Source organism: Pipra filicauda, unplaced genomic scaffold (genome assembly GCF_003945595.2).
Source record: "Pipra filicauda isolate LSUMZ 115617 unplaced genomic scaffold, ASM394559v2 scaffold11_size5308982_pilon, whole genome shotgun sequence".
Lineage (NCBI taxonomy): Eukaryota > Metazoa > Chordata > Aves > Passeriformes > Pipridae > Pipra > Pipra filicauda.
In genome coordinates, this window is record NW_024103652.1 from 1,821,398 (window position 1) to 1,848,542 (window position 27,145).

The following is a 27,145-nucleotide window of genomic DNA, read 5'->3' on the forward strand; positions in this document are numbered from 1 at the left end:
ATTTCCCAGGATAAATGGAATGCCTCTCCCTGTTCTTCGTGCCTGTTCCTCGACCTCCAGAGGAAGGCATTCCCGGGACATTTCACTGCCTCAAACACCTCAGCCCGTGTAACAACAGTTTTCTCTGAGAAGCAGTTTGCTCTTGCCACCAGAGAAGTTGAGCCATTAGCCCGGGACCAGCCAACACCTCCTCCCCCGCCCCAGCTGGGCTTGAGCTTCGGTTTTCTGCCGCCTCCGTACTCCCGGCAGGAGGGGGGCGGCGAGGGGAGCCGGCGGCGGGAGCTGTGGGGCGGGCGCAGGCATCGGGAAGGGAGCGGGAACGTCACCCATTTGCCACAGGTGGCTTGCAGGGAGGTGAGAGGCCCCACGGATGGCATCCTCTCCTGCGCGCTGTTTGGCTCCCAACATTTTTTTTTTTAAAAATAAAAATTGAGCAAGTGTCCCGTTTCGTTTAACTACCTCAGCTCTAAGAAAATCGAATCCCTAAGGAACGGGGATTGCCCCAGAAATTATTCAAGGTAGCCTCTGCACCTGCGGGAGACACCGTAGCGGAGGCCAGCTCAGGGACACAGCTTTTGGCGGCTATTGCCAGCTCTTTAATTGATCGCCTAAGGCGAAAGGTGACCGACCCACTCGAGGGCACCTCTAGTTGAGGAAGGAGCCTGCTGACGAGCAGGAATTCCTTGACAAAATCTCGAGATTCGGAGAAGCTGAGAGAAATGCCAGCAGAACTTCCTGACATCTGCATCATCCGCCTTGAATAATTTCGCATTTGAGATGATGCTCCCGTAGGAGAAGACCACGTCATGAGGGAAGCATCGCCACCTTTATCCTGTGTGGGAGGCATAAAAATGTGTTTCTGGGACGATCAAAGCTATGAGGGAAAGGGGTATCGTGTTCTCACCACTTCTGTTCTTTGCTTGAATTAAACTCCGGAAAAGCAATAAATTACGAATAAATTACGAATAACTTACCCAGTCATGCGTCCTATTTTTTTCTTACAGGCGACATATCCTTGAAGGGATCACAGAGTTCTCAAATATATTTATTTTTGATCATGCGAAGAGATACTCCACAAAGCGCATTTTTATGCGACCTGTTAAAAAAAGAAAAGAAACCAAAACAAACCAAAAAACCCTAAAGCGATTTGCCCTGACCAGCAGCTTCCCTCCCAAAGAACCAGCTCCCAGAGCTGGTTTCAACACCCACCCTCACTTAATTGTCTGCCCCGGCAAATCATAATTCCTATGAGGTCTGAAAGCTTATTTATATTTAAAAGTTCTTTTCTGGGAACAGCCGTCCCAGTAGAAATTAAACAGCCGATGCTGGCGGATGGTACAGAAAGCAATTTTAAGGCATTCGTTGAAATTCCAGCACCTCTGCCCGCCATTCCCAAGTGACCTGCCCAGTGCACATCAATGCCAGCCGGTACTTCACGCCACATATGCGTGGGTGCATTGAGCTGCGGAAACGGAGTAGGCTCTGAACTGGAGGGTTTGGTTTGGTTTTCGTTTGGTTGGTTTTCGGGGGATTGTGGTGGGTTTGGTTTTGCCTTTTTTTTCTTTACTTTAAACAAAATTTTACTTAAATGAAAGGCACCTGCAATATCTGCGCTAACATTTTAGACCAAACACAAACGATACTCGAAACGCCGGATCCGGTATTTCCATCTCTTCGAATGATTTATCAGGCTTAAATCCCCCAGTACTCCCCTCCGCAGTGCCGAGAGGGACGGCGTAAGGGCCCAGCACGATTGCGGCCGCGGCCGGCGGGCCCGGGGGTGCGCGGGTCGGGAGGAGCGGCCGTCCCGCCCTCGGCAACACCTCGCAGTGCTCGGGACAGCTTTGCCACTTCGCTCAACTTCGAGGGAGGGACAGATGTTGTGGCAAAGTAGCTGATAGCTGGCTCGCATTTCCCAAGATATCTGGAGTAAAGATACCTGACATGAGGTGTTGGAGAACTGTGGGTGGAGGGGATATCGAGGGGTGCTCGGGCAGAGCCGGGAAGGCAAACTGCAAAGGCGCTTCGCCGGGCACAGGAACGTCCGCGCGCCTCCACTGCCGGAGCGGCCGAATTAGCGGACCCGACTGCTTAGGGAAGCGCTGAGCCGCCGATCCCGGCGGGAGGAGTCGGGGGGGGCGCGGCGGGGGAGGGACAGCAGCACCTGCCGGGCCTGGCGGCGAGGCTGCCCAGCCCCGTGTGCCCGCTCCCTCCTTCCCGCCCTCCCCGACCACCCTCGCCCGCCCCAGTGCTCATGCGCCCGCCGAGGTTTAAAGTGGGAGCCGCGGCTGCCGGCGGCGGTACCGCTCGGCGGAGGTGCGGGACAGCGAACAGGGCACGGCAGCCCGCGGTGCGGTGACCCGGCCGGCACGCTGCTCTCCGCTGCTCTCCGCTGCTCTCCGCTGCTCTCCGCTGCTCTCCGCTGCTCTCCGCTGCTCTCCGCTGCTCTCCTCGCCGCAGCTCTGCGCTGCCCGGCGGTGCGGGCGCGCCCCGCTGCCATGTGGCTCCCCCTGCTCCTCGGTGGGTATGGTGGGAAGCGGCTGGGGGCCGGTGGGGCGGGCGCGGAGCAGCGCCCCGACCCCTTCCCTGTCTGTTCGCAGGCTCCTTTCTGCTCTCCAGTCCTGTGCGCGGGAGCGACAGCTCAGGTGAGTTGGCCGCTCTCCCCTCTCCGCATCTCGTGGATGTTGTTTCTCCCTCGGACCGTCTCTGCTCGGCCGGGCCCGCCCCGGCGAGAGGTGGCGGCGCCCAGGGGGGCGCTTGGCCGCGGGTACCGGCCCGGCCCTTCCCGGCGCTCCCGGTTGCTGCTGCCTCTCGCCGCGGGGTGCGGGTGCTGCCGCGGAGGGGCCGCGGGTGCGGCCGCAGGGCAGGTTTGCGCGGAGCCGGCCGGGGGGAAGCTGCAGAGGGGCACGGAGGATGTCTGGGAACGCTTCCAGGCGAGGGTGAGAACACCTTCCTGGCACAAGGTGAAGCAGCGCCTTTATGACAAACGTTCCAATCGAGGAGAGTGCCGGTAGCAAGAGTGAGTGGGAGTGTGTTTTGTGTGTTATAAAGGCAGTCGTACAGTGTTTGGTAATTTGAGGATTTCTGGCGTATTTTAGACCATGGAATTTAATTAAAACCACTTTCAACCTGCCCTGCAATTATTCTGACCCGAAAAGCAAAAGAACATACTTAGGATGCCTAGGAGGGTACTGCAGGGGCTGCCTGTTGTACCATGCTCTATTGGACTGCCTCCCTGCTGCTGGAGAGCAGGCTCTCCTGGAGCCAGAATCAATCCATGGGAACCAGGAGCCATAGGAAGCAGTTGAAGAAATAATGTGGCAGAAGGACACGAGCAGTTTGTCTGCCCCTTCCCGTGGAGTCTTTCACCAAGGGAGGACAGGAGCTACCAGAAGAATGTGCTTCCAGATGCAGGCCTGGCAGACAGAAGGTGAGTGACCTCAAGCTTTTCTGAATGGTTGTTCGTGATTTCTCAGCTCTTAAGAAGCAGGATTTGCTGCTCATTTTGTGTTCAGTCAAAGATTTGGAAAATTCTTTTGTGCTAAACTGATAAAAGCTGCATGAGACAGGAGTGCTATGGCTAAAAAAGGGAAAAAATGCACAGCAATAGGAAACCTACTCCAACCCCAGTTCCTTTCCCTTTTTTGTTTTACAGGTGCATTATAGATGAAGTGCTGACAGTCTGGCAGGAGACAAATGAAAAGTTTTCTGTGATGCTTCCTCCAGGGTTGGAGAAGCCACTGTAACCTGAAGGTATCTGGAACCAGCTAAAATAGCATTAAGGGTATATTTTCAAAATGGAATATTGATACAAGACTATGCTATAAAATGTGAACAGTTTCTGTAAGATGTTATCTTTTACCATTATTCTGAGCCTAAATTCAGCAGCATTTGGTTATTGAACTAGAAGATTTGCAGGAACTTTTTATGAAAGTGCTTAAATTCTGTTGTTCGATAAGAACATTAATTTCCTCAAAAATCTACTGTATTTAGGCTCATAATGTTTGGGAAGATCTTTGAAAATCTTAAAACTTCCTTTATGCTCCCACTGGAGTGTATACAAATACTGCCAAGTTCAACAGTTGTGGTTACCATACATGAGACTCTGCAGGTGGGTGAACATTGGCATGTGATGGTAAGCAACCTTCCACTGATCAGAAAAGGGCAAGTCTCAGACTGAAATGAATGATATAGCCCTGACCAGATTTCTTTAAATTCCATTGCCCTTGTCCACATCAAGATAGGTAATTGAGATTGCATAAATTAGCATGTAATCTGTGAACATATTTTCTAAAATATAAACAAGTATAGGTTTACTAGTATGTCCATTTTTTTCAAGTATGGATAAGGTATGTGGGAGGATTGCTTGTGTAAGATAGAAAAAGCAGGCATGTTTGAACCCTCAAGATAAAAAGGGACCTAAAGTCTTCCTGTATTGAAAATAATACCAAATATTAAAAGGAATAGGAAGCATTATAGGGATGTACTTCTCTATTTTACAGCTCATAAAGCAATCTTACTTGTAGGAACCCCTGTTTTATATTTTGTAAGAATGTACATAGAATTTTTTTACTTTGCATAAACAAACTCTATTTTCCCAAAGCAATGCATGGAAACTTGAAGATTAGAGAAGCTCAGATTTTGGCTATGGATTTTATTTTTCTAGAATAATTTAATGCAATGACTTGTGTCAAAAATTAAGTGAGAACTTTCATAGATTGACATAAGCAGCAGCTATTCACAGCAAAATGTGAAGAGGCATCAAAAAGATGGAAACTGACGGAATGATTGAAAACTGGTTGTTTGAGGAGAGAAGTGAGTCTTTGCTTTTTTTTTTCCCTTTTTTTAGGTCAACAATGATGGAAGACATTCATCCCTACCTTTAAATATGGCTTAAATCAGGAAGAATTACAGTTTCTTTTCTCTGTACTTTGTTTTTATAGGATACCCTGGTGTAGTGTGTTTCTGTGAAGCTTGACGGGTGTGTGTCTTAACAGGATTGGATGATGGCCAATTTATTATGGTTCTGAAGGCCTAATTTTCTGTCACAGAGCATAGGTCTCTAGTCCTCAACAGAGTCCAGAATGGGTAGGAGTCTAGGACTGAATCCTTTAAGGGACATAAGTTACACAAATTGCAAGCTTATATTTCCTTCTTCCAAAAATACTTGGATTTAGAGTATTGCATCACATAAGCATCCAGAGAAATGCCTCCACTGCTACTGCTGAAATTTTTAAATTCCAGTGATTAAAACACGTGGGTTTTATCTCAGTTACTTTATATATATACATAAATAATCTCTTTGACAGTTTCTGCCATGTTGAAGTATATTGGATAGATTAAAAAACAACCACCTTCTCCAATTTTAATAGTAATATCACATATGAAATTTGTGAGAGTGATTAGTATGTAAGCTGGCAAAGAACTATTTTATATTTTCTAGTATTCAGATTTCGTTAATACATTTCCCTGTTTGCGATGGAATGCTTGTGGTTTTATGGGTTGAGTGGTTGATGGTGCATTAACAAAAAGGAAAGAAATTCACTGCAGAGCTGATATAGTAAGTCTTAATTGTGGTAGTAAAAAAAAATGGCTTTCACTTTGATACTGCACTTAACATTTCTAATGTTAGTCTCAGTTACAGAGTTATGGCTTATAGAAAACTGTACCTACCTACACAGAAAACCAAAATTGTTGCTTTTGGATTAACAATGTTATGTGCTTCAAAGTGTGTGTTTTTACCTCTGTGCTGATCCAACTGATGTATAGACTGCTAAAACCCCTAGCTACGGTGTGTCAGCTCTTCAGTTTGCACAGCAGCCTGCTTCGCATGCGTAGACAAGGATGGTGACACCCTTTAGGCTGCCAGTGCATTAAAATCCCGTGGCTGGGCTACCATGGATTTCTGTGTTTTCATTGCCAGGTAAAACACAGAAAGATTATTTTTTTCCCCTTCGTCTCCTGTGCTATGCAAAATATTAGTCTTCCACATGATAGTAATTAGTAAGTACTTGGTGATGAGGGAAATACAGATCTCCAAGTGATAAGGTGTTTGTTAACTAGACATGTCTAAGTACTGTCTTTGTGTGCACAGCCGACCAAGGAATTCAGTCAAGTACAGTACGTTAGAAACTACAGGAATTAAAACTTCCTGGGGAGTCTTGCACTTTTAGAGGCTGGAAAAATGTTGCAGGGTGCGTGGCACAAGCAAAGTTGTGAAAGCAGAGAGTACCAGTGGTGCTCATTGCAGGAACTTCTCCAAGGATTTCCAGCCTTACAGCTGCTGTTTAATTCTGGTGCTCTTGCTAGTTGTCATTTGGTGGATATCACTTGATCAGTGCCCAGTAATTACCAAAAACACTCGTGGAACTTTCATGGAAGGATTAGGGGACTTAAAACAGCAAAACAAATCTACTTCTTTTAGCATAACACCGATAATATAGCACTTGTAACAATGAAAATATGGAGCTTCTAGGTATAAACAGTGGTGATTCTGCTTGATTTTTCTGTCTTTTGTTTTTAAGGCAAATGTATAAGATTGAGCACAGAGAGGATGTAGGTAGGTAAGACTAAGTCCTAAAAGAAACTTCTTTATTTCTTAGAATACTTGAGAAGCAGATTAAATCACTTTACAGTGTCTAGCTAGGTAGACAACTCTTATCTTGAGAAGGGAAAAATAAAGAAGTGCTTACTGCTTTCTTTTTTTTCTTATTCTGGACTATCTAGACAGATTTAGCATATATAAGTCCCATCTTTGTGCTAACAGATAGCAGCACAGATTTTTCAGGAAGATGTGATTAGGTAGTTTTTCAGGAAGATGTGATTAGGTAGTTTTTCAGGAAGATGTGATTAGGTAGTTTTTCAGGAAGATGTGATTAGGTAGTTTTTCATGAAGATGTGATTAGGTAGTTTTTCAGGAAGATGTGATTAGGTAGTTTTTCAGGAAGATGTGATTAGGTAGTTTAAAATAGTTTCAGTATAGCATTAATGGGAATTATATATATTTAGTAGTAGAACTACATGCATGGTTGATGAACGTAGGTATTTGTTTATGCAGCCAGAATAAACAGACATACTTCCCTGTACGTCTCTGACTGCAACTGCTCTGCTTTTCAGTTCCAAAGTCAGTGAGATTAGCAGGAGGTGTGATCTTTTCCATCCCCGATGAAGAACAGTGTGTGTTCCAAATACTTTCAAATACAAGCAGCATATGTTGGTGTCAGTAAACACCCTAGGGTAAGAGTGAAAACAATGGGCAGGGAAGCGGGTAAGAGACATATCGCTGATCCCTGAAACATGCTCTCCTTGGGATATAATGCTATGGTGTATGCATTGATACACTGGCCAGCCTCTGTCAGCTTTCATCATAATATTGTGAAACAGTAATATCCCAAATGCATACAGAAAAGGTTCTTGCACCTTCTAGTACTCAGCAAGGGCAAGATGTGTCCTTAGGAAGTTCAGAATAAACAGCCAGTCACGGGTTGGACTTATGATGCTGAATTGGTATTGATCTAACCCTAATTTGCTGTGCTACCAGACCAACTGAATGTTCTGTCTTGTGTACTAAAAGGCTGGTAGTAACTCTCCAAGATAAAAGACCTCTATGTTTTCAAAGTGAAAAGCATGTTTGTCAAGCAAAATTGTATACTGATATAAATCTGTGTCTGCACACCTACACTGCACATAGGCAAGAGCAGTGAAAGCTTAATGATGATAACCTGAGGAGCAACTTCTAAGAAAAAAAGGCAGAGTTCTGTTTAAAAAAAAAAAAAAATTCATGTGCCTCAGCTGAATAAATAACTTTTGTCTCACTGTGTGATTCTGAGAGTCCTTTGCACAACAATTAAGATGTAAACTTCATTGTAATGAATTGATATCAATGTTCTAGATGTTACTGTACTACTGGAGCAAGAAGATGGGTATTCCTTTTTTTTTTTCTTTTTCCCCTGCACTGGCCTCGGTTGGATTTATTGCAGAAGCTAAGGGAAATGCTGAATACTGCTGTCAGCCTGCTTCATGAATACCACTAAAGAGAAGATTCAGAATTTCCTAAGTGATTCATAGATGTCTTACGGCTGGAGATTACTGTGGGGATGTCAGAATAATTTAATTTCTCCCACGGAGAGTGCCACCCATGTCAGTGGTCCACCAGCCTTCCAAGGTCTTCTTGTCCTTCTATTTCTGTAGTAAACTTATAAATGTGAATTGGTTTTCCTCATGTAATATTCCTTGAATGTTATTTTAATGTTGTTTGCTCATGGTTGTTTTTGGTTTTTTTACTCTTCCCAGCTTTTCCTGCCACTTCTTTCCCATAAATAATAAAGTGTGTTCTTCCTTGTCATAACTGCACATTTGTAAGCTCCAAAGACATCTTTACAGGCATTGTACCTAATTTCAAATTCAAACATTGCTTTAAGCTTGGAAACTGTAGAGAGGTTTGAAAAAGAAATCCCAACAAAAAACCCTTAGATTTTTTCAGGTCAAAAGTTGTTCTTTTCTCTTTAGCTGCCACTGCTATCACGTGCTTTACAAGAGGACTTGACCTTAGAAAGGGGACAGAAGATGTCCTTTGCCCAGCAAACTGTCCTCTGTGGCAATTTTATGTCTTTGGGGATGGAATTTATGCTTCTCTCTCCAGTATCTGTGGAGCTGCCATACACAGGTAAGTCAAATGATTGCTAATCAATGTGTTAAGTGAATTTATATAGTCTGTAGTCTTGCTGTGCTTTTAAATCTTAATCTTTTGATGCCATCATAATAAAGATCTCTCTAGGCTTTGTGAATCCTGTTAACAAGAGTGTCATTAGGAGAAAAGAGAACAAGATAAAGAATGTCTGGACAGTTTGCAAGTTATCTGAATCGTGTTTAAGTGCTCTTGAAAACCACTTTGACTTTCTTTAAAATGGTACAGCAGCAGATTGACTTTCACTATAAAATTATTTGTGTCACTAGTAGATATGGAAGAATACAGTGTAAATAGTAACTAATTAGAGAATAAAAGCAGATTTCTGACTTTCTTAAAAGCTTAAGTCAACTGTTTGAAAGAAATGGAGGAATGATTTCAGTCTCCGGGGCTTTTATCCTCAAGAAACAGAAAGAAACTATTTCAGAATATATCGATGTGCTGCTGAAGCTATCACTATTTTTATTTAAAAAACCCTACAACTATGGACTTAAATTTTTACAAAGAAATTAATTACTAGAAGATAAAGGAGGAAAATAACGGGGTTTTGGAGTTATTATTAATTGTTCGATACTTTAAATGCCATAAAAATATGCTAAGCATTTTAAATAATATTTAGGGTGCTGTCATTACTATCCAGAATCTCATTTAAAGTATCAATTAAAATTCTATAACTTTTAATAAGACTTACAAAATTCAGGCTACTTGTATAGTATTTAAACTCCAAACTAAAATGAACTTCTTTTTAAAAAAAAAATTGATTTAAGGAGGGGGTTTGAGTACAAACTGTCTGGAATTTCTCAAATGCTGTAAAGGAGACTAAGAGCTAAGGTACTACCAGAGGAGCCAGAGAGAGCTTAGAAGGTATTGTGGGGGTCTGTGTATTTGTTTTTTAAAGCTTTAGAGTTTGTATCAAATATAATTACATGTCTCCATGTGTATTTTATTGCTGGACAGGCTTCCTTTTGATGCTTCTGTAAAAAGAAAGAAAGCCTCAATTAAGTGTGCTTTAAGCGTCTGCATGAGTGTTTAAAAAAATTAAGCTCTGGTATTTCACTTTTCCTTGTTTAGGTATATAGAAAAAGTTTGTGAAAGAATGTCTGGATCAAATGCGAGTTGTGCTTTTTGTTTGTTTTTGTTGGGGTGTTTTGTTTGTTTGTTTTTTAAATGAGGAAAACTGAGATTTCTTTCCATGGTCAGTTTTTCTAAGACTGTGTTTGTATTTTGTGATGTAGCCATTTATTTTAACATTCCGTTTCATTACTGATTGCCAAAGAAGTCTTTACTTAAAGAGAAAAAAGCTCTTGCTGTCAAGACTTTTTCTACAGAAATTAAAGACTTGAACAGTTTGAAAAGACAAGAAGTTTCTAACCAGTTCAACTAGGCAGCGTTCTTGAACCTCCCATGCCAGTGGTGTCTGTGACTGTTAGAGAAATCCCACCACGAAAGCTGCTGGGACTTGGTTCCATCACAGCTGGGGAATACTTTACAAAAGGAAAAACCAATATTTTTCCATAGTAAGAATCCATATAAATTGTACTACTTGTGAGATATGTAGCCCTGTTTGTAAATCCCGAATCTAACAGTCTGTCTCCATAGACATTGTGAGAATAATGAGGGCTCTAATAGCAACAAAGAGACTAAAATATACTCACCTTTCTAATCTATGTCTTCCAGAATTGATGTAAATTAACATTGTTCAAGCCTTCTGAATATGATAGACTGCAGTAAAGTGTTTTGAAAAAGCAGAATAAAGGAGGACTGCTGTTTTTTGAAGACAGCCTCAAACTTAAAGGCAACTAATCCTTTTGGCCTTTCATACTCAGAATAGAATTTGCTACATGAGACCATTTTGTTGTCTTTGCTGCAGCTGTTAGCAGCCATAAATACTGGCCCTGGTAAAAAAGGACTGATGAATGGAGGACAGGCAATAGCTGTTTAGTTCTCAGCTAATTACAGTGCAGGCTACAAAACCGAACAAAAACCTTCTTGCTCTGTCTTGCAATGCAAGTGTGAAAGTAACTTTTCAAGAAGATATTCCTAACAGGTAATCACCTTAGTTTGCTGTTATTGTGATGTAAGAAGATGTGTGCTTTGAGAATTTTGTAAATTTCTTCCAAATAACCGAAATAACCACACCTAGTTTAAAACTAAGTATGCTCTCCATTTCATTGCATGGTGAGTGCAGCATAGCTCTGTACCTTTCAGCACCATTGAGTACTAGCCCTGTGCCACCTACAGTGCCTGCTGTTGTCTAAGGGAAAGCAGTCAGACAACTACTCACCATTTCAAGAAGCATCAGTCTTGGGAGCAGTGCTTTTGGTTGGTTGGTTGGGGTTTTTTAACTGAAAATGATTGTATGAGCATGAGTCTGTTCCACATACACTTCAGTTTGCATGCTGGGTCCATACTGAGGCTGGATCCCTTAATTTTACATAAATCAAGTAATGCTTATTCCTATGAGTAGTTCCATTACTGAGAGGCAGTTATTAACACAAGAAAATACTATATAATGCATGAAAAGAATTTAGCAGAATTCAGCTACAAATAATTCTGTGTGCTAGAGATGAATGAGCTTTCTGCCTGTTTTAGTTTGTTATATTTGGCTTTTTCTCTCATCTTATGTGTAATTACTCTCAGGAAACAGAATATTTGTTTAATATTGTCCTTTTTCTGGGCAGAAGAATAAAACATTTTGTCAAGGGAAGAATGGAGAACCTCCTACCAGGCTCATGCTATGTAGGCATGAAGTTAAATCTACCACTGAGTGATTAATTGGATTAATAATCAGAAGGTCAAATGAAGGACTAGGTTCTCAGCTTGTGTAGTTCTGTTCTAGTGCCAGTTCATCTAAATGGAAACCTAGCCCAATGTAATAGTATTTAGATGTTAAATAGGCATGTGAGGTTTTTTTTTTTCATGACCTTCCTAACTAGTCACAGGGTGAAACCATTTCTAATTAAGCATCGAGGTCCCAGAACTCAAGTCTAACAAAAGCATATCATGGTATTACCAAGCTGGTCACAAAGTGCCCTTAGACATGAATGGCACCTGAGCTGCCCTAGTGTTTGCTAGAAGAATATTGACAAAAATATTGTCTTCCCAGAGGGATTTCTGAGCAGCTGTAGATTCCCTGGGAAACTTTGGTATAGAGCCTGCTTCTGCTGCTTAACTTCTTTTTGCCAAAAGCAATAGGGTTGCAGAGAAAACAGAAGGAAAAGAATCTAGGGGGCTGGAGGAAATGCTGAGCAATTGCGTATTAGTGATTGATGGCAATCAGGCAGCAGCAGGAGACTGCAGTTTGGAGAAGAGAAGGATGCTTCTTGGAGTGATTAAGAAAGGCAGATTATGTGGAAGGAGTTGGCAGATGATAATAGTAGAAAGGAAAAATGGGAATTCAGCTACTTGAGTTGCCTTGTCTAAAGTCCCAGAGGATAAACGGACTGCAGACACCTCTGTAAGGCTCATCTCCCATGGCTATCTCTTTGTGGTCTAGGCATCAGTTTTGATGTGCAGACTACATGAAAAATGCATTCAAAATTCAGCAAAGCCCTGTATCTCTTTCTCTGAGAGTGCAAATGAACAGTTCTTGCACTTTATTTTGAGGAAGTGCATGAGGCTCATAAAAAGCTTCAGTTTCATCTGGTGATTTACCTCAATTCAATTCAGATTTTTAAGTATGTTTTGGCTGAAATTCCTGTATTTCATTAGACCTTTCCATACGTTCTGCTGCCCTTGGCCAGTATACTTTCTTTCATGAGCTACTGTGCAGTGAGGTACTGGATTGCTGCTTTGTGTGTCTGTTTTTCTGTTTAATTTGTGTCCATTTTTGAGTGAAAAATACTGCTTAGGTATAAATTGTGATTTGTTATTAACAATGAAGCTAGCCAAGAGAACAGACTGCAGCTTTTATATAAAATTGCTGTCAAGCAGCACTGGTAGTAACATGAAACATAGTGAGTAAGGAAGTGAAAGCTTCCTGGACAATCTGCAGATTCCCGTTTAATAAAAACAGCCATGGCACGCAAGTCAATCACACAGCGGCAAAGCACAACAGCAAAACTCAAAGCAGATTATAATGACATAAGTCATTCTGAGGAAAGGCATGGGCACTTCTTCACTCTAAAAACCACTGCAGATCTACACAGGGTTGATATCACTTTTAAAGTCAATCATAAATGATTGCAGAAGGGAATTTGCTGATCTGATTCAGAATGCAAAGGTAGGCTGACAATATATGATTTATTCCACATCAGCATATAAGTATGCATTTTGAGTAGACTTGCTTGAAGAAGCAGCCCAGGTAAAACTGATGAGATTGTAAAGGGTGGATTAAACTGTTAACTCACCTACAGAACAAAGTGGCAAGAAAGGAGGAATAACTTCCATAAAGCTACAGTTCATGTTATATTTACTTCTAATATCAGCCCCCACTTGAATTAAAAATAGCAGAGCTGTCGTATGGAAATATTGTATCTTCAGAAGATAGTATAGAACTTTGACCTGTGTTTAAATACAGAATCAAATGTTTTCAACAAATAGATAAGGAGCAAATAAATCTACTCCAGTTTCAGTGTGAAGCTTCCAAATTCAATGGAGACTAGGTAGATAATTATTTTTCTCCGGAATTACTAATTATATTTAATTACTTAATTGGGGGAATTAAAATGTAAAGACCAATAGACAAAATGGAACAATATAGACAACATTGCATAAGATGCAATAAAATAAGCTGAAAACATTGTTTCCAGAATAATTTTTAGGTTGAGCTTTCAGACTGAACATTTTCTTGAGTTCAATTCAGCCACTGCTCAAAGTTGTGAGTCCACAACAAAAGAAGTGGGAAGAGATACTAAATTCTTCTTAAGAGCTAACTTGGGCATAGATCAGGTTTGCTGATGTAAGCCTAAAGTAGCTTCACTAAAATTGTAAGTACAAACTTAAACTAGAAACTGTTCCAATTAAACACATATTCTCTATTTTTGACACCTTTCCTTATCCATTAAGACTGAGACACTAGTGAAGGCTTGAATGCCAAAAAGAATCAGGCACTGGAGAAGAAAATTACGTTCTAATTAGACTGAAATATTCTAAATACATTTATATGTTATTTTCCTTAAAGATGATTTCAACTTACTGAATTTTCCTGTCATTTAAAACTAACCAGTTAAAAGCTCTGGTCTGATTTTTCACTCACTTTTGTTTTAAAGAACTATAAAGTGCTGTTTGTATTTGCCAACTTTATAATCTGATTTTAAACTCATTCAGGGTAACTTTACTAAAGCTCCTTTGTCTCCATATTCTACACAGTATTCCTGGATAAGAAAATATCTGTATAGTTTGAAACTGTTTAATTCTTGTAGCTTGGAAGATTATGATAATAGATATAACCACAGCTGCATTTAGAAATACAAGTCACATCCATGAAGGAGGAATGTCTTTTAACAGCAATCCACATAGAGCTTTGATGTGGAAATTGCCTTTGCCACAGATACCCAAAGCTCATATTACCAGAAACATATGCAAAGTTTTCTAAACTGTAGTCTTGATTATTCTTCTTCTACAATGTTTTAAATCAGATTAGGTCAGGACCTCTTTTCAAGCAGAAAGCCAAACAAAATTGAAAAGTAAATACAAAGGAGCACATTGCTGTGCTAAATAGTCTTGAAATTACTACTTGTCTCCCACAGCACTGTACCTGCCCAAGTACTGCAAAGTATCAAGCTTTTATGTCCTCTTAGAGAAGCTCAGCCTTGACCTCTGGCCTCTAAAAATAATAAATATTCTTTCAGTATCACATAAAAAGAGATCTGAACTGTTCAGAATTTCACTTAGGAATTGATATGAAACATCACTCTTCTGCATTAGTCTAAACACTGCCAGAATTTTGGGCTTTCCTGATCTTTTTTTTTTTTTAATAAGTCTGTGTGATGCTGTGTAGAATAGCCTTTTTTAAGGTCTTTTCAGCAAGTTGCAGCTTGTTTTAGCCTAAACACAACTGCCTGCATATATGGCATCTTTTTCAGGAGGCTGGTGTAAAATATACTAATGATGGTACAACTGTATTGCATTTTCTTGTGATTAAAATGTCTGATTCATAAAAACTCTTTTTGTATCTCAGGGGTGTGATCACCAATGCAGGAGGAGCTGTAAGGGTAAAGACTCTCCCAGGACAGGACAACTACCCTGCTGTAAATGCCAACGGGATCCAGTCTCAGGTGCTCTCTAGATGGGCTTCATCTTTCTCAGTGACTCGTAGGTGGATCACACTTATTATTCTGCAAACTGTATTTGAAATGTTGATAGAACTGTAGGAACCTTCTTCAGTGCTCCATGCATAAATAAATGTGATTGCTATCTGATGTGTAGTAATAGTATTTTTAACTTCTAATTAATTATTTTACCTTCATTTTTCTGGTTTCCTAAAGAAAAACCATTCCAGCTAGACTAGCTAGTCTGTAGCAGAAGTTGATACATAAAAATGCATCCGTTATTTAGAATGTAATGACTTGATAGCAGGCAGTTGACAGTTCCATGACAATTTAAGCCAGTCAAAGTCCGTGCTTTGATCCTGACTTTGCAGTCTGGTCCTCCTACCACTTCAGGCCATATAGTGTTATCCCTTCTCTCACTCTGCCTGCATTTGTGCAGGCAGTAGCACTTGTCAGACCCTTCAAAGACCTTGTACAGCATTCCCTGCAAAAAGAACACTGACCCTCCAAAAAATATCAATTATGTCAACTTACATGCGATGTGCGGTCATTAAGCTACAGTGTGACATAGTGGCTTTTTTTCCAGAACTTTTTGTCACATAGTTGAGATAGTGTCCCCAGCTGCAAAGCTGTTGTCATGCCTTGCCACTCAGGTGAGGCTAAATCACCCTCATAAAATCATATGCAGAAGCATATTGGTTGTATATGTTGTGGTTTCAAAAATATTAAAGCATATGTGTTTTCTGGTATATTCTTTCAAAGTTTGTGAAACAGATCTCTCTAATGTGTTCTTATTGTTTACACAGCTAAGATTTAACCTACTATCTCTAAGATACTAGTAATCCTTAGTTGGTGCCCACAGCAAGTTAATAGCTAAGAACTTGGAATCACAGGTGCTTTTGGTGAGGGTGAAAGTTTTCAGTTCTCCAGATCAAGTCCTGACTTCATCTGCTAGAAATAAAGAAATAATGGCTTCTACAGCTCAAAATCTCTCATCAAATAAGTATGCTGTAATCATGCATCAGCTGCTGTTGCTTCAAATGCGGAAATTAATTACCTGTAAAACAAAGAGTGCAATACTGGATTACACCGAAGGTTTGTCTAGACTCATATTCTACTCCCAGAGTAGCTAATGGCAGATGATGAAGAAAGATTATTGGAAATAGTGTTCTTCAAACATCACCTAAATACACTAAAATACTGTAAATGTATTCTTATTTTAGCAGCTACCAAGGACACAGCACTTGAAGCAGTTGGACGATCGGTATCAACAGCACGTCCTTCTACAGGTATGAGGTCTCCACAATAAGGGAAGCATCTTGTGATATGATGTGCTTCAGAGTGTGAATCCCTGGCTAAAATTACATGTTTCATATGATTAATTTATTTTTAAAGAAGAAAACATACAATATCTGGTTTTGCAGCATATCTTTCATCAGAAAAAAGAAGAATCATGTAATCTTGGAGATTGATTATGATTTCAGTAGTGTTCATGTAAATTAAAAACAAAACTTGAATGAATTTGAAAAAGTAATACAGATAAAGAAAGGTAAGAGTTCATGAGCTAATGGGATATTTGTTCTTTTTAAGTAACAGAGAAGAAAAAGGTAAAGCATTTGTTCTTACAGAACTGCTCAACAGCTGAGAGCTGTGTAGCAAAAATTTAGTTGTTATGTGAATTTCACCACAGAAAATGCTGCGTTAAAAGGCTAGATCAATTTTTATGAAGGTTAGTGCTATATAAATACTGGATTTGGATGTTGTTTGTGAATAGACCGTTTGTTTTACAGTTTAATTCATAGTTTGCTTCCAAACTATTAATACTGTGCATTGTACAGCAAAATTGCTAACTGAGAAATAGTAGCATTTAGGACGGTGAGATACAGAAATCCACCCATCTTTGTATGATTCAGTAATCAGTCAGGCAGGTGTAGAAAGGAAGGTTAAACTGTTTCATTTGGAAAAGAATATTCTCCAGGAAGCAAAGCAGTACTAGTGCAATTTTAATAATTAAACTGATTGACAGTCCTACTGTGGATAGTTTGCATTGTAATTTTTGGAGTCTGAGCTTTTTCTGGTTTATTTCGGTCCGTTCATCATCTTGTTCTTAAATGACCCATGCTCTTTTCTTCACTGAAGGTAAAAGACCTAAGAAGACTCTTGATAAAAAAGCTGGAAACAAAGGTAAGAATACACAGATTTACCTTTTGCAAAGAAAAATCCTAATATTTACTTGGTGTTAATAAGTCCAATTATTTTGGATGTTCACAGACTGTAGAGCTGATATTGCATTTCTCATCGATGGAAGTTACAACATTGGCCAACGTAGGTTTAATCTGCAGAAGAACTTTGTTGGAAAAGTAGCTGTAATGTTGGGAATTGGAATAGAAGGGCCTCATGTTGGAGTCGTACAGGCCAGGTAACGACAGATCTACACAAAATACAACCACGTCACTGGTTAGAGAAATCAATTAATATATCACTTCCTATTTTGCAGAACAATATCACTCCATAATGGTTGATGAATAACAAGAGAAAGCAAACTCTTTTGAGCTGTAGCACTGTTTGCTCTGTGCTACACTGAGATGTCCATGTGAGGGGACATGACAAATTTGAACATTTTCTGTCTCTATGATATTTGGTATTTGGATAGAGGGAACAGCTGGACTTCTCACAGCCCCCTTGGCTGCTGACAGCTTTGTAGCTCATCTTAGTAGAACAGCAGGAAACACCCTGCAAAGGAGAGAGATGGTTCTTTTTAAAACTGTAGAGAGAGAGAATTGTCACAAACGGCTATGTACATGTACAAAACAAAAAACTGATCTTGCCAACCTGTAGGTTACTACAGCTAATATTTTCAAATTTTAACTGGTCTCTTGCTTATTTAAAGACAGTTCATCGAATCTTTTAGGTTGGAAAAGACCCTTAAGATCATCTAGTATAACCGTACTATGTATGTTCACAGAGTGTAGTCTAAAAGCCACTGGAACATCCAGCATGTTAGCAGAAGGTTTTTTTGAGCCATAGCTTAGTTTGCTAATGACCAGCAATTGCAGTTTTCCAAGGTTTAACCACTTTGGCTATGGCATCTGGAAAAAAGGAAGCATAAAGAACCCACTTATTATCAAAATTAACTCACTTATTCCAAGAAAATGAAGCATCTGCTAGATTAGCACAGGATTTCTCTATCACATCTTTCTTTCATCATTAAAGTCTGTTCCTCTCCCTGCCTTTAGGCAACTGCAGAGTAGATAGATACCTGAGTCTGATTTAGTTAGCTAGGCTTGCTGTTGCAGTCACTAGAAAGAAAGGCCACATTTGTGGCACAAACCATCTGAACTGCTTTGCATGCCTCTTTTAGGATGTGATGAATTGCATCCTGAAAAATCCAGTTTCTGTCCATCAAAAGCTAGGGGAAATGAATTCCACTCTTGCTGTCCTGAGTTTATATACTATAAGGTGAGGACCAATTAATGGAGAAAGTAAACAGTTTAGCACCTTGAACATTCAACTCTTCATTAGAAATTAATCTTACAAACAATAATCTTTATAGCTCAAAATGTACCATTTTAACAGTTATTCTGCTTGGCACAAGGGTTCATTCTAGTGATTGTGATGCAGAATTGAGCCATTTACTCATAGCAACAGCTCTTTGGCTTGCAGGTGTTTATCAGTCTGCCCTTCACTTGGCAAAAATAACTTAATTTCTTTTTGTTTTCTACTGTAAATCAAAAGTGAAATCTGGAAACAGCGTAGTTAAAATCTTTCATTTCTTACATGGAGTCAGTAGCTAGCGTAACTTAAAACTTCTCAAATAACTCAAACTGCATTGTGCAGATATTTTTTAAAGAAGTTATTTCTCATACAAATAGTAGAAACTCTGCTGATTTTTAATTACACAGGTGCGTTTACTTTAACGTCTAGCAGGTTCATTTTTTTTCTTTATATGTTTTCAACCAAGTGTTTTCAGCTGTTTGATAAACATAAGAATCAGACTGTTCTTAATTTACCCATTTAGGTAGATAATTCCTCTTGCTAATGATTGTGAGATTTACTAAGCAAGGAGTATACTTCTATTTTAAAATACAGAGAATAATATATATTACCAAGAGTAAAATTATTCAAAGTGTGATTTAGCTTGCTAATGCCATACCAATATGAAAAGTGAACTGCAAACCTTATTACTCTATTTTATTTTTACACAGTGAATATCCAAAAATTGAATTCTATCTGAAAAACTTCACTGCTGCAAAAGAAGTTTTATTTGCCATAAAGGAACTGGGGTTCAGAGGAGGCAATTCCAACACAGGTGAGTTCATACTTCCACTGAAATAGAAATTATTGCTTTACATATTTTTATATATGTCCATTTGTTTGTGTATATTGACGTTTGTATAATTCAGATAGGTAAGAAAGTGTTTTAGATGCCACACTTATCTTAATTAGGTTCAGTGTTTTTCCACTAGAATGTGGCCACATCTTACATTTCATTTTCAGAAGTTAGGGCTGCTTATTACACATTTTATTGGAGTAGAAGTGTAAATATTTCTTCCTCTGTTTAAACAGTAGTTGACGTTTGACTAGTAACAGAGTGACATCTTGAGACAAATTCATAAAAGGCTTAGTGTTTCTTTCTTGTTGGGTGGCTAATTAAAGAGTTAGAATAAACACAGAGTAAGTAGTAAGTGATTGTGAAGAGCAGCCAGCAACCAAGCACCACACAGCCACTGGTGGTGGGAGAGAGAACTGGAAAGATAAAAGTGAGAAAATTCACGGATTGAGATAAAGACAATTTAGTAGGGAAAGCAAAAGCCACTCACACAACCAAAGCAAAACAAGGAGTCAATTCACCATGTCCCATGGGCTGGTAGGTGTTCAGCCATCCCTAGAAAAGCAGGGCTTCAGCACACATAACAGTTCTTGTCACCACTCTGAATGTCCCCCCACCTTTATTCTTATTCCTCCAGCTTTATATGCTGAACATGACACCATATGATATGGAAATACCCCTGTGGTCAGTTGGGGTCAATTGTCCCAAACGTGTCTCCCTTGTGCACCTTTTCTCTAACGGGGTGGTACAAGAAGCAGAAAAGGCCTTGGTACTGTGCAAGAGCTGCTCAGCAACAACAAAAACATCCCTGTATTATCAACACTGTTTTCCACAGAAATCCAAAACGCAGTCCCCTAGTAGCTACCTTGAAGAGAATTAATTATCCCAGCCAAAACCAGCCAAATGAGGAAACTGAGCTCCAAGTACCTTGTAGTACAGGAGCTACCTAAATTCAGCTTGTGAAGTGTCTTCCTTCCAATTCACTTGGCAGGCACCAGTATATCTACTTCCTAGTACAAAACTAGACCCACGGGCAAAAAAAAAAAGTCAGTGAATTCTTCCTTAGCTTTATCTGTGTTTTTTGTTGGATTTTGTTGTGGTGTTTTTTAGTTGGGTGTTTGTTGGTTTTTTTGTTTGTTGGGGTTTTTTTGGCTGGGGCTGTTGGTTTGGAGCAGTTGGTTTTTAGCTTAGAGGTTGCTGAAGCTTCATTTTTATCAAATTTCCAGGGACACCATTTCAATACTACACTGGGTTAAACCTGTAATCATAGCATAAATCCAGCACAATTTCAGACAGGAAACTGGTACTGAAACATACCATCATTGTATGTGTTATTTCTTCATATTCTTTTTCTGTTCAAAACAAGGAAAAGCTTTGAAGCACACAGCTCAGAAATTCTTCTCTTTGGAAAATGGAGCACGGAAAGGAATTCCCAAGATCATTGTAGTGTTTCTAGATGGCTGGCCCTCAGATGATTTAGAAGAAGCCGGCATAGTGGCCAGAGAATTTGGAGTCAACGTATTCATTGTATCTGTAGCAAAACCCACAACAGAGGAGCTGGGAATGGTACAAGACACTGGTTTTGTTGACAAAGTAAGAAAAAAAAAATTATTTGTTTTTCAGTTGTGAATATAATTCTGGAGAATGTACTTTACACTAAAATTCTAATTAACTAATATATGTATATATAATAACTTATATAGATATAAAAATATTCTCTCAAACCATCCAATGAAATTCTCTCTGCTTGTAAGTGATTTAAAAGAATAACACTAGGAAGGTTAAAGAAACACTGGGGGGTTTTTTTCTGCTAAAGGGTCCACACAAAGGTATCACTGTCCTCCCAGTTCAGAGCCTTGGCCAATTTGCAGTTCCTGGACTTTGTATTTGCATGAAGACTCTCAGTGCAGGAAATTCCCCTATCTCAGGTATGATTAAATGTGCCAAAGCAATGAAATGCTGATACAATATATTCCCTTTCCTGAAATGGCAGACAGAGGCCTATCTTCCTGTACCTGCTCTATGGATAATTATTTACTTACTTCCACTACAAAGAGGACAGAAAATATGGAAAAACATATCCTAGCAAGTTTATGTACAAGACTTTCATCTTGGATGCAGTTTTGGATCTTGTTCTGTTTGAATTCAAACACTGATCACCTACTCTCACATCAGCTTTCTGATTACTAGGTCTTTACTTACTCTGCAGTGAGAAACCCACTCATTTTCCACAAGGAGGTCTTAGATGTCTCATTTCAGCAGAAATGGCATGAACAAAATGAAGCACTACAGCTCTGCTTCTTCTAGGTGTAGGAGACCTAGCTGCTCATCCCAGAGGTACTGCAGGCAGGTCCAACCCTTATGTACTTATAGAAGCATCATAGAATGGTTTGGGTTGGAAAGGACCTTAAAGATCATGCAGTCCTCACTCCCTTGCCATGGGCAGGGATGCCATCCACTAGACCAGTTAGCTCAGGCTTGGCCTTGAACATTTCCAGGAATGGGGCATCCGCAACTACTCTGGGCAAACTGTTCCAGTGCCTCACCACTCTCACAGTAAAGAATGTCTTCTTAATAGCATACCTAATTTTTTTTTTTTTTTTAGTTTAAAACCATCCTTCTCCCTTGTACTATCACTGTCTGTCCCTGCAAAGACACAGAAAGACATGACCTTTAAGTGATTGAGGCCTGCCCTCCCCTTCTGTGTTTTGATCTTAGCCAGATTAGTTTTTAAATTTAACTCCTTTCTTAATTACCTTGTACTTTACATGCATCTTATGGAAGCTAGGGGAAAAGAAATTTTACTTTGAATCACCTGGAGCTGTATTTCTACCCACTCTATGTCTGTGGGTAGAGATTAAAAAAATAAAGGTCTTACCAAGTTCCAAGGGAAAGCACAGAGGCTAATTTTCAGTAGATTAGCAAAAATACAGAACTTTCAATCCTTTGGCTATGCAGTATCATGACTCAGTTCACATTCACAAAACATAATTATTATTTTCAGTTCACAGATTATTCTGATTTGGAAAGGACCCCCAAGGACCATTGAATCCAACTCCTGACAGAACGGTCCATACAGGGATCAAACCTGTGACCTTGGCATTCTTAGCACCATGCTCTAACCAGCTGAGCTAATCTCAGAGTTGTTATGTTCTTCTGAATAAAGCTAAATTATTTGAAATGTCCAGAGCCTGTGGGCAGGATTGGCTTTATTCCTGGGTAAAATAAGCTATATTACAGCTTTCAGTGGTTTCAACTGCAGATGTTTGTCCTCAGTTTCTGTCAAGACAAACAAGCAAAAAAGCCACCCCAAGCTCCCACCATGAGGCTCCACTAACCTGCCTTTGAAAGAAAAATCATAGGTGTCCAATTATTATCCATTCAACTGGTCTGTCAGCATCCACCCACTGACTTACTGTTTTCCAACAGGCTGTCTGTCGAACCAACGGCTTCTTCTCTTACCAAATGCCCACCTGGTTTGGTACTACCAAATACGTAAAACCTCTTGTCCAAAAACTGTGTTCCCACGAGCAGATGTTGTGTAGCAAGACATGCTACAACTCCATCAACATCTGTTTCCTGATCGATGGTTCCAGCAGCGTCGGAGAGAGCAACTTCCGCCTCATGCTGGACTTTGTCAGCAACGTCGCAAAGGCTTTTGAGATCTCTGACATCGGTTCCAAGGTGGCAGCTGTGCAGTTCACATATGACCAGCGCCCTGAGTTCGGCTTCACAGACCACGTCACTAAAGAAAAGGTCCTCTCAGCTATCCGGAACATTCGCTACATGAGCGGGGGCACTGCTACTGGGGATGCAATTTCTTTCACGATCAGAAATGTGTTCGGGCCAGTGAAAGATGGACCTAATAAAAATTTCCTCATTGTTTTGACTGATGGTCAGTCTTATGATGATGTTAGAGGACCTGCTGCAGCTGCACAAAAAGCAGGTAAATTACGTATTTTTAAAAGCGGTGCAAGTTGGTCCATCTTGTTTCTGCTCTACTGTAAATGTTAAGGTTTTAAACTTTGCAAAGTATAATACCTGCTTTGAATTCAGCAAAATGTAAGCCCCCAGGAACCGTTTCCCATTAGGATGACAAAAAACCCAACGGTCAGTATTACAGAGCCAGGTAGGCATAGATTCACTTATGGCAGCTTAGTGAACAACATACACCCAGTTTTACTTCTCTAAACAGTAGAGTAAGAATAAAGAACCAAGTAGTGAAGCTCCATCATCATCTAGGAAAGGAATAAGCAGTTTTGGCCAAAAAGCTCATTGGAGTGATGATGCTTGAAGCACTAAGCACTAAGGAACCAAACTCATTTTCAGAATTATTTTGCACAGTGTTACTTGTGTTTCAAGACTGATATTGTAACTACTGCATTCATGTGTGTCACTACAAAAACTACTAAGACACTAGCTTTTACAATACCTCATATTTCCTTCATGATTTTTCCTGAGACAAATCTTCTAATTCCTGATATTTAGTGGCAAACTCTAATTACCTTTGACAGACTGCAGATATTGAAACATACTTTTTCAATCCAGATTAATTCATGAATGTAGAAATGGCTGTTTTTCTTGTATCTACAGGCAAAATGGCCTTAACAATTTTTTTTCCTTTTGTAGGAATAACAGTCTTCTCTGTCGGTGTTGCCTGGGCACCTCTGGATGATCTGAAAGACATGGCTTCTGAACCAAGAGAGTCTCATACTTTCTTCACCAGGGAGTTCACAGGATTGGAGCAGATGGTTCCTGATATTATTAGAAGCATCTGTAAAGATTTTTTGGACTCTAGGCAATAAAGAAAAAATCTGCTGTTCACTATTACTACTTTGAAACTAAAAATCATGAAATTGAAATGGTCCCTCTAATGTACAGATGTTTTTACTCATCTATACTATCATAATACAAAGGAAGAAGAAGGGCTACTTTTTGTTTCTGTAATCAGTCAAGGATTCTTGTGAGCTTGTTAGAAGTTGTACTTGATACTGAAGTGCAAAATTTGGCCAACAGCTAATATTTTCAATAGGTACATAGTATCCCAAAGTTTAAAGCTATGCATATCATGCCCTTAAGGATAGCAGACATCCAGAGGAAATCATACAGCTCTGACTTTTTTCTGCCTCTTGCTAGATATCTTCTTACCAAAAATAATATAATTTTAAACACAAGGTACCATCTTCTATAAGCCTTCTGTAGCTTATGATTCTGCATCTTTTCAAGGAGTTCTACTGGTAACATGAAGTACTTTCAGTGCTCCAGTTGCAAAACATCCATTATTGCCAGGCAGTTTAAGAAAAGATATAACAGATTGTAGCTAAAACAGTCTATTTTTACTACTTAGGGTTTTGCTATTGTGAATGATACTGCCATCTGGTTGGAAAAATTTACACCAAAAGTCATTTAACTTCTGTGCACAGATTTCTGTGGATCTATTGGTTCTTTTGGCACAGATTTTGAAAGGTATTTAAGGCACAATAGTTCTTTGAGAACCTGGATCCTAAAATATTAGCTGTTACTACTGCTTCTTGCACCACTGAAGTCAACAGTGATATTCCAAATATAACTGACAACTGGATATTTCCTGTCTACTGCCATGTACTGTCTTGATTTAACAAAGTTGTTATTGGCTAGACAGATACAGGAATCTTAGGCCAAGAGATTAAATTAGACCACACAATGGGGACTGAAAGCATTTAAATTCAAATCCAAAGGTATCTTAAACCTTGAAACCTAACTGATTTATATCAGATTACATGGTTAGAAGAGAGTAGGCAGACATATTAAGTGGGATTTAGTAGTTCACAGAATAACAACTTCATAAGGATAGCAAAAACATCTTTTTGTGTGAGGTTTTCTGAAGATGAAAGAATAGTTTTCTTGATAAAAGGCTTTCATTTGATTACATACCTAGTAATATTGATATATTTGTACACCCACATGTGGTTAAAATGATGAGATATTCACAGAGTTATCCCAGATTCTTGGTGTGAATAACATACTTCAAGTATTTAGAAAATAAAGGGGGTTTGCAAGTAAAATATATAGTAGAAAACAAAACAGCACTTTCCCTATCAGTCTGGGGTTTCCCTTTTTTCCCAATATAGATTGTAAAATTTCTAGTAGTTACAGAGTGGCACAGAAGGGATTGTATTCATCAGGCTTTTGCTATGCATTTTTTAAGAACATATAACTGACTATATATTACTCTAAACATAAATGGCAAAGATGCCTTGTATTTTTCTAGTAATTGTTATCTTTAATTTTGTTATGTGCTTATAGATAAGAGTATTCAGCTTTTGCTGTATAAATTCATATGCTGTATCAACTTTGTGCTAAAGTTTCTTTCATTTAGTTTATAAACTTTTTATAGAAATACATACTGCAAGAAAACTGGGACTGCTGCTATCTGTTTTAATATCCCATAACACAAAGTCTTTTTATGATGAACCTCATGTAGTACAGCTTGAGTAAATTGTGTGTGATGCTTCCTGTCTGTATTATCTTAAATCCTAAGTCGTGCTTAAATAGCAGGGGAACTATTTATACAAATATTTTGAATGAGTCAATATCCAAGTTTTAGTCATTGTTTATACTAGGTACGATGCTAGTTAAATCTTCTGGATATAAATTGTATGCTAGCTAATAGAATCACATTTTCCCTCCTGCTTTGTTTTTACTATTGTAAAGGAGTAGGCAGTTTTAACTCGTCATTCATTCATCAAACAAAAAGCAGGTTTGGATCCCTGGGACACTGAAACCTGCAGAGCTAACTGCCCGCATATTTCCATCTCACAGGAATGGTGATGCCACATTACTTGCACCTTCACAGAGTCCTGTTACACTCGGGTAGGAAGTGAGCACAGAGAATACTTTCTGAAACATACAATGTTGATTGTAAACAAGCATTTGTGAGCACAATTTTGATCTGAGAAAAACTTTGGTGGGACACGGATAAAAGGATTGAGACCTGGTGAGATACAAAGACAAGGTGGAAAGGATGTGGATTGTGCTATAAGTGGAAGGTAAATTTGGAGGCAGAATAGCAAGGTAGAGGGTAGCAGACGTAATTTGAAACTCTGGCTTGAGTAAGAAGGTAAGTAAAGGATTCAGACAAAGATTCAGTTTTATGCTGCTGGACCAAGCGGTACAAAGAATGTGAACAGAGCTGCAGCTACCCTCAGTCATGCAAACTCAATTTGGGAAAACTGTAGCAGATTTGGGGCTGTCAGGAGATATAGTCTGCAGGCGGTCAATTCTGTTCTTTAGTGCGACCGACGAAAACCTTTGTAAAGGAGCTGGATTACATGATCTTTAAAAGGTCTTTTCCAACCCAAACCATTCAGTGATTCTCTATGCCCTATTTCCCTGAGCAGTACTCACAAGGCTGCTCAGGGGGCCTCAGATTTGCAACCCCACTGCTGATGACATACCGCTGCACATTAAAAAAAAAGAAGATTCCTTCACTTGAGTAGAAAATTCTGAGCTTAGGGGTTTAGGTATTTACTGGAACTCCCATTGAGCTGTTTTGAATTTTACATTAAATAGTTAACACAGTTCAAAACTCATCCTTCCCAGTGGAGCTCCCAAAGCAACATAAATTTACAAAGTTCTATTAATTTTCTATCCTAACTAAATTGAAATTATTTTTGTACTGTGGTAACTTCCCAGAAGGGCTACAACCCACAGCTGTTGGTTAGGACATACACCTGAGCACTGGAAGTGTTGACTGCCAGAAGACCAAGGAAGACACCAAATCTGTTTCTTACATTTCCCGTGTAAATTGTTCACTCACGGGCTATTTTATAACTGAATGGAGCACACAACTCCTTTGTCACTGGCAGTTTGTCTTTCTTAGTCCTGGAAGGAAACTCAGGCCAGTGTCTCTGTTTCTGCTTGGAAATTTTCAGCACC

General features: G+C 39.7%; 1 protein-coding gene across 3 annotated transcripts; it reads left to right on the forward strand.

The window, feature by feature from the left end:
• Window positions 1-2,287: 2,287 nt before the first annotated feature.
• Window positions 2,288-25,630, forward strand: COCH (cochlin). 3 transcript variants are annotated; one of them, XM_039386393.1, is made up of 13 exons: window positions 2,504-2,520; window positions 2,601-3,430; window positions 3,656-3,753; window positions 4,850-8,164; window positions 8,509-8,665; window positions 14,808-14,941; window positions 16,122-16,187; window positions 17,038-17,082; window positions 17,170-17,317; window positions 19,104-19,207; window positions 20,595-20,821; window positions 22,658-23,174; window positions 23,858-25,630. In XM_039386393.1, exons 4-13 carry the CDS (start codon window positions 8,068-8,070, stop codon window positions 24,031-24,033), a joined length of 1,671 nt encoding a protein of 556 aa, XP_039242327.1. In that variant the 5' UTR covers window positions 2,504-2,520; window positions 2,601-3,430; window positions 3,656-3,753; window positions 4,850-8,067; the 3' UTR covers window positions 24,034-25,630. The 3 variants fall into 3 exon arrangements, with proteins under 3 accessions (XP_027576483.1, XP_039242327.1, XP_039242328.1); XM_039386394.1 differs by lacking the exon at window positions 2,504-2,520 and having other exon boundaries at window positions 2,619-2,645; window positions 3,099-3,753; XM_027720682.2 differs by lacking the exons at window positions 3,656-3,753; window positions 4,850-8,164 and having other exon boundaries at window positions 2,288-2,520; window positions 2,601-2,645.
• The last annotated feature ends 1,515 nt before the right edge of the window (window positions 25,631-27,145 follow it).